We start from the raw sequence: 12,242 nt of genomic DNA, 5'->3' as shown, positions 1-12,242 counted from the left end.
CATTTTGGGTCTCCTCCAATAAATCGTCGCAAAAGTCTCCCGTTGCTAAACAAACGTTGTGTAACACAAAACAGCTCGAAATAAAAGCCACGACTTTATTCATATCCAGCATATCAATATGCTTTAATCGACGAAATCGACCTTTTAGAATTCCAAAAGAGTGTTCAATTTTCATTCGAGTCGAACTATGTTTAAAATTATATAACTTCTGTTCTGGAGTTAGCCTTCCATTATCTCTAAAAGGAACCATGAGATATTCCTCTAGAGGATATGCTGAATCACCTATTATGTGACAATTTTCTGGCATTAGGTTGTTTCTTTCCATTTCTAAAGCATTACGCAAGGGTGAATTTTGGAAAACACGGGCGTCATGAGTGGAGCCTGGCCATCCAACATGAATATCGGTAAAGAAATGCTCATGATCACAAACGGCAGCAACATTTATTGAATGGTAGCTTTTTCGATTTATATAATTTTCCGGATATTCAGTCGGTGCTTTTATTGGTATATGAGTTCCATCGATTGCCCCTAAAACTTTAGGGAAACCCTGTGTGTGCTCAAACCCTTCCGTAACTTCACGAACCCTCAATCCTACAGGCCACTGAATGAACTTTGGCATTAATTCTTTATTGATTATCTCAGATAACGAACTCACAATATTACAAACTGTTGCCTCGGATATACCAAAAACATCGGCTACTCGAACCATAGGGTTCGCAGTACCTGCGATTATACGGGTATGTGTGTATCTCTAATGTATTTGATTTTGATGTAGGGTTCGATAAATTGATTAAGCTTTTTATAAGTTGATGGAAGCATTCGGAATCTGGCCCGGAATTCTTCATCACTATACTCTGGTATTGTTCTAACTGTGTAGTCTAATATCCTGGGAACGTTTCGAGTCTTCAGATATTTTATTACTTCTGTTTTCAAATAATAGACAAGAAAAGTTCATCTTCTTTTTGATAATTCTCTGAATCATCCGCCATTTTGGATCCTTAAAACACGTATTTAACAAACATATCAAATCGCTTTGAATTTGGGCTAAATCGAATGTGACGTCATTGAAATCGTTTTAGAAATCAAAATCGATTCAAGCAGTTGTTAAATATGTTTAATCTCCCTCAGCAACCTATCACTTAAACTACTGACAGAGGGTGAAGGCATTTATTCAAGGATTGGCGCGTGAATCAACATGATCAAGGGATGCCGAAAGAATATGGTAGAATTCGACTCTTTCGAAGAATGTGACAGAATTCAACATATTGCCGTGCAGTGGTGGGCACGACTAAGAGAGCATCAATGACGGCAGGTTGACTATGATGGCATTCATACTATGCAATGCATGTAGCTCCAGCAGGTTGTAGCATGTTGAGCAGGTTTTCGCCATGTCGTAGAACAGAAGCGAGTGTGTAAATTGCTACTGCGCATGCCAGAAATGTATTTATATCGCGATAAGCCGATCACACTCGCTGTCGGAAAGCGCTGGATAACCCACTTCTGTTAAAGCGGCTTCAACAATTTTATCGGCTTTAATGTTTAAATGTGGTTTATTGAAACTGGTGGAAATGGGTCCAATGTACGATTTGTCATATGGCCGGGGTACGGATTGATACATAGAGGCGAAAATTACTTTCCCACAATGCATTGATAAGTCACCTGATATTTCACTTCCGGATCAATAATCAGCACGTTAGAGGAATACAGAAGACTACAATGACTGAACTAAAGACCTACAGATTAGAAGAAATTTCTAAGCATAAGACTGCCAAATCAACATGGCTCGTTATTCATGATGAAGTTTACGACGTGACCAAATTTTTAGAAGAGGTATGAATTTATGTTATGTTATTGTAGCTCCCCAAATTTCAAGACTGATGTCATGTAGGCCTACTCATTGTTGAACTGAAGTGAAGGAAGAAGGAGTCGGTCATCAATGTAAATATAATGAATGAATAAGCATTATTTTGTAACTGTGGAGACTGTAGATAATTTTTCGTTAAGCTGTTAGAAAACTACTGTATACATTTGAGTAAAATAAACGTAAATATGTATTCTAAAGGTCTCAAATAATAATATCAAGCCATTATAAAGCCAAACACCAAAACATAATTCAGATATAGAAATCCCTGCCTTTAATTAAACCTTTTAAAGCAAATGTAGTTTGATTAAGATACTAAGAAATATTTTCATGTATAATTTACGATGTTTTTGATAATGAAAACATTTTACAAAAAAGCAGAATAAAGTTAAAGTTTTCAGTCTTAAGCTATCATTAATGTTTGTGAGTCTCTCATTTCATTGGAATATAATGTAACTTAAGTAAAGTCTTAAGCCCAACGCAGACGAGGAACATTTCTGTCGACGAACATAAACATCGAACAAATATATTTGTTTTCCGTCATCCGCAGACGACAAACATAATTCCGCAGACGACGAACATTCGGCTCGAATCCAGGGCTTGTGTTATTTCTTGCATCGCAGTGTACTTCTTGTTTCTATCTGAATAGTCAGACGAAGAAATCATAAACAAACAGGCAGATTGCGACCACATATCTACTAAAAATCTGCTCCTTCTCCACAGTCCAAAATTTTGTGTTGGTGGATTCACGGGACGTCGCGATTTTGAGTGTCATGTGGTCTGGCTTCGATCGCTGATTGGTCTTTCGTCGATAAATGGTGGGCGCTAATGTTCGTGGTTAACGCAGACTGCGAACAATTTTAAAAAACTCAAACTTGTTTGATTTCACGAACAATTCTCACGAACATTTTTTGTTTGTTCATGTTTCTGTAATCCGCAGACGGTGAAAAAAATAATTGAAACAAAATTTTTACGATTGTTCGCTTAAAATGTTCCTCGTCCGCATTGGGCTTTAGTGTAGATGATTTAAACAGCATTTTTCTATATAATGTTGGTACGATCTATTTCCTTCTAGATGCTCTAGAATTTTATGTGTATTACATAATATTAAATCTAGAATAAGGATCAAGTTCTCATTTTCAAGAGACCTTACCCTTGCTGAACCTACTTATTAACTCCTGTAATCTTGCATCTTCAGCAATAGTATAGAATGTAGATATGATGGAGTTGATTGGTTTGGGAAAAATTTTTTTATGAAGATCGGCCTATATGACCAAAAAAATTAGTTCAAGATGTAAATTTCTCATTTCATCAACATTCCAAAGTAGGCCTGTTTGAATGTGGTCCACTATCTTATTGAAGTGAAAAAAGGGACAATTGGTTTTGGGTCAGTACACAAAGAGGTTCATTTTCCTGCTTGGCCATTTTGAGGCTGAAAATGAACTCTCAGATCTGCTGTTTGGTTTAGTAAAGCATTTAATATTATGAGAACTATTTCTGGTAGCAAGGGGTTTTTATTCTGTTAATTCTGTTAATTTTGATTCTTAAAGTGATACTACGTCTTGGAATGAATATAAATTTGGGTTCTCGAAAAGGTCAATGATAGTCTATATTCATCAGTGAGCTTACCTGTTGTCATAAAGTTACAACAGAATCCCTGTAAAATCTGGAAAATTCATATAAATAATTAATTTTGAAAAACTCTTAATCTCGATATTAAGCGTTTTCAATAGTTAATTGCATATTCATGGATAATTACTAAGTTTTTGGATTTATCGGGTAATATAAGGATCCTGTTATGTTTTTTATGACACAAGGTATATCTATTGGCTCTTATTCGCCAAGTTTTATCTTGTTAATTCTAAGAAGTAGTATCACTTTAAGCCAACAGTCATAGCTATGGTTCATTCATCACAATAGTCAACCATGCGTGACTGGTGGTCACAGTGCAGTAGCTCTTCTCAGCTGTTGTCTCAATAAATGTATTTGATCAGTCATACTGGATGTAGTTTTCAGTATTTTTAGTGAGTTTGTTGCACATATTTGGTGTGAATACAATTGTCTTCTCATGTGAAATCACTAAATGTAGCCTAATTTAAAGTTGTCTTGAATAGCGCACCAGTTTTAAAGGCTTGCACTTAATACATTTTTGATCTATGTTAATGTTGAACATATAGTTTCCATGGCATTGCTGTTTGGCAGAAAGGATGAGCTGAAATAATAAAAAAATAACAGCAGTAGATATTCGATTCATTACTTCATTCTCTTATATCTATTTATAAAATGCTCTACCTACACACTTTGTCAAGTATTTGTGTAGGCCTATCTAATGATAAAAATATTGATAATAAAACTAACTAATTAGTTTAATAAGTCTTCACTTGATTTATTTATAGCACCCTGGAGGTGAGGAAGTATTATTGGAACAAGCAGGTTAGTACGATGAAATAATATTTACTCCCCGATAAGTGCTCTCAATTTGTCTATATCATTATGTGACTTTGATAATGAGCGTTATGTTTTTGCTGAAAAACCAGAGAAATTTAATATTTGTTTTTATGGTAGAATATGTAAAATTCAATACCAATTTAAATATCCTAGTTTCCCCAACTATATTGATACACTCTCGTGAAATGTGGAACGTATATTGTAGTGATCCATGTCTGTCAGTCTGTACCACAATTGTTCGTTAACACCCTATTGGGCACAATTCTGAAGAAACTTGGTATTAGTGTAGAATCCACAGCTGCCATTTGCTTTTAACATAAATGTGCAAATGATGTTAAGAACCAACACTCTAACTGATTGTACTACAGAACTTTACAGTATGAACTCTATTGAAATCATTAAAATAGAAAAATATTGATATGAGTTATTGCCCTTGTTCTTGAATACATGTTCAATTTTTAGGTTTTTAGACACTTTTGAAGGCACAATGCTTGGCGATATGATGCAGTGGGGTGAAATTGTTTATTGTCACATGAGGATGAACCCTTGTACAAATAAAAGAATTTGAAAATTGCTCTCTTTTGAAAATGGATTCAAAGTTTAGCTCGTAAACATCCTAGAAGGAAGACTTTGGTAATCTTGTGCATTATCACTCAAAAAAGTTCAAAAGAAATATATGAAATGAATATATTTCATACTAGTGATTGTTACATTACTGCCAAATATTCTTATTTAAAATCAAAGCTGCCAGTGACAAGATATCTTTATAACAATTCTATTATTAGGTGGAGAAGCTACAGAATCATTTGAAGATGTTGGCCACTCTACAGATGCTAGAGAATTAATGAAAGAGTATTTAATAGGAAAAGTACATGAGGTCAGTAAATGCTCATGTCACATTGTCTAAATGAAATGAATGGAGTTTTACGTCATACTTTTCTTCACTATGTGGGCTAATGAAGACGGTCACATTGTCTAACATTGTCACCAATCTGTAATGTAATCACAGTGTAATAGGTGTAGAATAATTGTTCTAGTAATTTTCATTTCAGTTCAAAGTATGTTTAGATAAGTGAGGTCATAATTCTGTCATGTTTTTCCATGGGTTCATCATTTCTGCCCAGTGGTTTAACAAGCTTATTTCCTTTAATGAAAATATGTTATATTTAAAAATAATAAAGTATAATACCTTACAAAACCATATTAATATCAAAATAATGCATATCTTAAAAAAATCTTGTCCTTTTTTTGCAGAGTGAGAGGAGTAAAAAGAAGACAAAGGTAAGACTATGAATGGTGTAATCCTGTAAATATCAAGACTGATTAACAATGTGCAATTGCATAGATATCAACTTCATCCTGTAAACTACAATTTTTAATATTATGTTTGTTTATAATTAATTGTTTACTTTTAGACTAACACTGGAATAATTACACCTGATACTAGTACAAGGTATGTGTTATTTTAAATCGGCTTGATAGGAACAGAGTTAATAATATTAACAGGGATAAGAGTTGAGAGATTGTAATGCCGTATATTGCCATCGTCCGGTCCTTCAACATTTCTTGTGAACACAATTGAGACTACAGTTTTCATCTGATATAAATGAAATTTGGTGTGATCAGTTATATTGATGAGATCTTGGACTGAATCGAATTTGACTATTTTTCAATGAACAGTTATTGAGTTATTGCCCTTGACTTCAAAAAGTGGCATCAAAATTTGTTTGTGAACACAACTGAGACTACAGTTTTCATCTAATTTAAAAGAAATTTGGTGTATTCATGTCTATTGATGAGATCTTGGACAGATTTGAATTTGACAATTTTTCGATGAAGGTTTTTTATAGTTATTGCCCATGACTTAGGAAATATGTGTCAAAATTTGGTGTGATCATTGATATTGATGAGATTTTGAACTGAATAGAATTTGACGATTTTTCATTGAAGGGCTTTTGACTTAAAAAAACGCATCAAATTTTGGTTGTGATGTCTGATTTTAATGAAATTGGGTGTAGTTTATATTGATGAGGTCTAGTTTGAATTTGATGCTTTCTTCGATAAATGGTTTTAGAGTTATTGTCCTTGACTGATAAAATATCTTTAAGGATTTTAAGACATCTGTCAAGTGATTTGATAATTTCAATTGATGTATTTGGGCTATTAATATTGATTTTGAAAAAAACTGAGCATAAATAACTGAAAATGAACAAATTCACACTACAAATGCAATATGAAGATCTTTGAAATGAGAAAATTCATATTTTAGCCACTAAAGATTTAATGATCATTTCTGCCAGCTGCCAGTGGGCGTATGTTACCTTGCCTGGCAGCAAGCTATCTATGATATTCATGATGTCTGCACATCATTAATCATGAAACAAAAGGTTGTCTTAAACGTTCTTGGTCACAGCAATTATTATCATTATTTTAAAATTTTAAAAGAGACTTTTAATAATACAAAATTTTAATTTTTTTTCTTTTGCAGCTCCAGTTGGACTGGTTGGTTGTTACCTTTAGGAATAGCAATAACTGCTGCATTGGTATATCGCTTTTTGCTAGCCCCATCTGCAGCTCACTAATAATACATCAAATAGACATTGTGATAAATACAGCTACAATATTTTAGATGAAAAATATAATCATAAACCAAACAATCTTAAGCTTGACTTCTCTGTGTATGGTTATTCATGTTATGCTGGGAAATGCTTATTTCTAACTGAAGACATGTGTTCAAAATTTTGCAATGGTTACTTGGTTCAAAACTTACATGTAAACATAGATACAACATAATTGTTACAAAGCTAGTTATATTTCTTGAATTATTATCATTTGGTCAAGTTCTTATTGTGCTGCGAAGAATCCCCCATGATTTGTCTATAGGATCCAAGTTGTGACCTATTTTCCTTCACATAATATAATACATCATAGTCTGTATGAATATATTTTTAGAAACTTATATTACATAAAAATAATGATATTTATAATATTGTATTCAAGTGTAACTATAGTTCTGAATTATGTACTGTAATCTTGTGTTATTTGTTTATCTTTTCCATTATATAGTTTCAGTACTGTCTTCTATGGAGCATTCCAAGTTGTTTGAGTTTCTCACAAATGATTCAGCTCATAATTATAAATATTTAGAATTTAGAAGATATATTACAAATGTAATGATTAGTAGTGTAGAGATATTTCATTGTAATTTTAATAAAGTTAATGTTTTATTTTGGTGTTTATTTCTATGTTGAATTTGGAAGCAAACGTAAAAAATCAGAAGCAGATTGTTGCATGTTTTTTTTCTGCAGGTTACTTGATCTGACAAGATTCTTAAGATTGTGTTCTGATTAATTTTGACCACAGCCATATACGCCCACCACGGCATGCGAATGGTAAATATTCAAGATTGTGGGGCAAGGGCAATAACTAACTGAGCATTTGATTAACTGAATTGTGAATCAGGATATGAGAAGCATACCAAATTTGTCAGATCGTAGGACAAGTGCAGTCACCTGTTGAGAAATCATGAAATGAAACATCAGGATTTGTATTTTATTTAGATTGATCTGAAAGGTATGCGATTATAGTCAGGCAAAGATATTTATGCACATCCTAGTTTGATTCAAAACATAATCAGTCCACACCATACAAAAAACTCATTGTTCTCATTAACACAGACATTATCAAAATATAAAATGGCCTGTTTTTGTTTTGACTCTTGTCTTTTTAGCTATAAATATTCAAATGACAAGATGTTTAGGCTCTGAATAAGGTCCTCCAGCAAAAAAAAAAAAATTAATACAAGTTACAGGTTGTTTACATTCATTCCCATATCTGCAGGAGAGCAGAATGTCTGGTTTTCATCTTGGAAAACTAAGAATAATATCTAATTTGATAATGAATGAGGGAAAGTGACTAAACTTTAAATAATTGGAGTGGCTGAGAAAATCCAGCACTGACTTGATAGGTTGAATATTTCAGCGACCAGCAGCTTGTGCATTAAAATTTCATCAAGATATCAAGCGGAGTCATCTGCAGATAAGCGGGAAATATTAATATCTGCAGATTCTATTCTGCCCTTAAAATTGAACCCATTTAACTATTATGAAAATATCTAGATTTTAACTTTTATAAACTATAAATAACATACATAAAAAAAAATGCAATCATTTTGATATGTATCCATACAGTTGAGAATCTCAATCTGAAGTAAAATATATGAATGTACAAAAAGTAAAATATTGCTTTTAACATATTCCACATACATACATGAATGAAATACATTGATAAAATCAATTGTTATCACAATACAATAATATCTAGAATATTTGACATGAGAAAATCAATGAAAATAATTGTTAATAGTTACCATTCATATATCTGATATTACATTATTGTATAAAGCAGTGTTAATATTTTCATATTTTTGTGACCTTGTATATCAGATCCAGTCTTAAGAAAATTCCCAAAACACATCTCCATACCTAGTTATGCCAGTCGTCTAAGAGTAAAAACACAAAATTTGTTTTGTCAATAATTCTGAAATTGGGTAATTCACAAATCACAGCCATCTAGTTCTAAGAAATTACAGGATATGCCCTGTTTCAAAGGCACTGTTTCCTGTGATATCACAGATTTAATATTACATAGTGGACAACTCTTGTAGGCCTTTTTTCCACATTAATAGATTAAAAATTTCCATTAGAAGATTGTCATGGATAAGTATAAATGTACATTATAGTCTATTCTAAACAATTGGTATTGGAATGTGTCATTTCTTGCAAGAATCTGAGGTTTTAATCTTTTAGACAAAATGGTAGTATTAACCAATGTTATCTCTTCCCTAATAAATATGTAATTTGATCAATAGGAACCTAGGTTGTATTAAATTGTGGTAAGTCTCCTTCAGCAATGTTGCAATAGGATCAATATTGTTGTATAAGGTTGTATAAAAGGCTACCAAAGACTGCTATATTGTATTGCAAGATGGTGCGTGTATAGGTTCAATAGTGAATCTATGAATTATTAAATTATTACTACTAGGTTGTAGTAGCGTAACTTGACAAGTAACAGAAACTAGGTTGAAAATTATCCTAGGTTGTAGTAGAATACCTTCAATAGTTACTATGTTGTATTATATAGTATTATCTCCTCTAGGTGGTGGTAATTGTAAGCTATTGGAAGATGATGGTAGAGTATTGATGGGTTCCCAAGTTATTCTGCTACTACTTGGTTGGTCAAAACTATCAGTTGTCATACTTCGCGTATTTGTATTGTTGTAAGCAGCTACACCTGAAATAACACAAAAATATGTTGAACAACTTGTATTCTTTTAAATTTAAGGATCTATTTGATGAAAAAGAATTATCTCTATCTGCATAATCTGAATCTTGATCAACAAAGGCTTGCATAATTGAAAAGCTGAATAAATTCTGCGTATTATATCTTTTCACTCTGCTAGCAGAGCGCTTTATTTGCGACTTTGGCCAGTGCTTTACATTGGAGTTTTTTTTAACTTCTTCACTTTCATAGTTTTAATATAAGTTCACAGCTTCTTTATTCAGATTATTATTGAATACTGAAATATGAATCTTTCACAAACCTGTACCCATTATGCCAGTAGAAATAGTTGGAATATGATCTAATTGATTGCCTTGACGTTCTCTCCTTCGTTGTTTAACAGTTTTTATTATTAAAACCAAAGTAATAAGAACTACACAGGCCAATACTGCTACTGTTATTGCAACTATTGTATCTGTTAATGATATTTCTGTATTTGGTGGCACTAATTTATTACCATGACCGTTATCATCATTATTCCTATACTGTATTGTTGTTGTGCTATACTGAGTAAGTGTACTATTTGAGATTTTCAGTTCATCTGTTTTGGTCATGGCAAATCCAAAAACCTCTTGTTAGAATTTTCTCCTTTTACTTTACGAGACCTTTTTCTCATTGTGTTTAAGCAAGCTTTTTATAGATGCAATCATTGCCATTGACTTTAATCCCAATCTAAAAATATATAAGATTCATAAACAAACTATACATGTATATAGTTATATTACAGTCTTATAATATTTCAATGGTTTACCCTTTAGCAATTTTTCAGCTGCCAATAATTTTCCCAAGTCACTGCCAGTGCTTTTTACCTACAATGGCTGCATCAGTGACAGTGTACAACAGGCAAGGCGCCAGACTGGATTGTTTGGAGGGGAAATGCCTATGGTGTTTAGTTGCAGATGCAGTTCCATTTTTTCCATAAGGAGTCTGGAAAGAATGTCTCACTGTCACAGTACCGGTATCCCACTGTCAGTGATGCAGGTGGGAGGGACTGACAGTGCCATGGAAAAAGCATCTAGTCGTTTGGATGGGTCAATAGAATAAATCAAGGCCCCTTGGCCGTGTGCTACAGGCTGCGCACATTAAAGTTCCCTCGAAGTTAGAAATTGCAAAAGAGCAGGCTAATGCCGCTGTCCTGGCAAAATTTCCCTCATTGCACCCTGCATATAATGGCGTTGTCCGTCTTCATTAACCCACATGGTGCAGAAGAGTAGGACGTAAAACTCCATTCATTTACTTTCATTTCACTGTCACTGTCACACTCACACTGTTTTTTTGAGAGAGATACTGTCAGAGAGAATCTATATTCTATGGCCAGCCCATTGATCGAGAGACCAGTAAACTCAGTTGAGGTCTAGACAGAATATTATCTACATTTGCACAAAATTGTTTCTGTCTCGTACCATATTCTTATCCACTTATGACATTAACACGTCTGTTAAAACTATAACCTCGTCCGTCAAATTTTTTCCACAGTAAACAAAATTATGAGTGTCTTCGTTTTATCCACAGATACGCACTGTGGTTCCTTATTCATTTCTTCTTTTTTCTCTCTCATTTTTGATCAAATCTGACATAATATATATAGCCAAATTACATCACAAAATTTTATCAATGTTTTTACTGTATTTTATAGTTTTAGAATAATGGAATGCTCTTTTAAATATTATGCTTGTAAATAAATAGTCGCCTGAACAGAAGTCATGATAGAGCGAACTAGCCAAGACGGAAGTTAGTCAAATCGACACAGTTCTAAATCAGTTCTATCAAAACGCCCTGAAATAAAATTAGGTAAGAAGGACTCCTAAAGAATGTCTATGCTCACTCCAGTAATTCATTTGCCATCTGTTTCCATGTTTAACCACAAAATTAAACCTTATATAACTTTTACCACAAACCTCGTTGAAAACTTTCCAATGTGTCACATGTAAGCCTGGTCAATACAAAGTTTCAATAGGCCCTTTGGATTCATGACCAAAATTCTATCAACAATTTCGAACATCAAATTCCAAATATAGATAAAAAATAATAATAATATGGCCAGTAAATTAAACCCTAAAAGGGAGAGAGAAAGATTATGCTAAAATCTGTTTTGGATACCAGGGATATTGTCAAAAGTTCGATTCAAAGTTCTTTCTAGCGTTTTGGTGAAAAACAAGAGGCGGAAAACTGGTCCGAATTTGGGCATTTAGTTGACAACTACCCCAACTTTGAGAGGCAGTAACTCCAAAGCGCACCCATTAAACACAGCTCTAAGACGCTAAGGTCCATTGTTAGCCTAACTTCCCTGCAAAGAACACGTCTGCAATGCAGCCCCTATTGTCTAACTATGGTAGCATGTTTTCAAACTTGTACCCCTGTTAATAGTCTGAAATTGACGGCTATCTTAAGTCATTTTGGTCAAGAAAATTTTCAGAAAATTTGTTTTTCTGATTTGACTAAATTTGAACTTGGGGATCCCAGGGAAGTCAAAAGTCCGATTCAAAGTTCTTTCGAGCGACAAACATGAGTCGAAAGCTGATCCGAGTTAGTAATTCATTAAAAAACTGGAAAATACCACCCAAAGAGTTCAACACCTATGCCCGAAATGACA

The 12,242-nt window shown here is 33.4% G+C and overlaps 2 protein-coding genes across 2 annotated transcripts; one reads left to right on the top strand and one right to left on the bottom strand.

Moving 5' to 3' along the window:
* Positions 1-1,716: 1,716 nt before the first annotated feature.
* LOTGIDRAFT_144558 (hypothetical protein) lies at positions 1,717-6,891 on the top strand (the record flags this gene model as incomplete). Its single annotated transcript, XM_009055455.1, has 5 exons — positions 1,717-1,830; positions 4,258-4,294; positions 5,095-5,210; positions 5,725-5,768; positions 6,798-6,891. 5 exons carry the CDS (start codon positions 1,717-1,719, stop codon positions 6,889-6,891), a joined length of 405 nt encoding a protein of 134 aa, XP_009053703.1.
* Positions 6,892-9,443: 2,552 nt separating this feature from the next.
* LOTGIDRAFT_175117 (hypothetical protein) lies at positions 9,444-10,203 on the bottom strand (the record flags this gene model as incomplete). The annotated part of the gene is made up of 2 exons (XM_009055454.1): positions 9,444-9,601; positions 9,912-10,203. The coding sequence occupies 2 exons, from the start codon at positions 10,201-10,203 to the stop codon at positions 9,444-9,446; spliced, it is 450 nt and encodes a 149-aa protein (XP_009053702.1).
* Between the last annotated feature and the right edge of the window lie 2,039 nt (positions 10,204-12,242).

Source organism: Lottia gigantea (genome assembly GCF_000327385.1).
Source record: "Lottia gigantea unplaced genomic scaffold LOTGIsca_241, whole genome shotgun sequence".
NCBI lineage: Eukaryota > Metazoa > Mollusca > Gastropoda > Lottiidae > Lottia > Lottia gigantea.
This window is presented reverse-complemented; position numbering and strand designations above follow the sequence as displayed.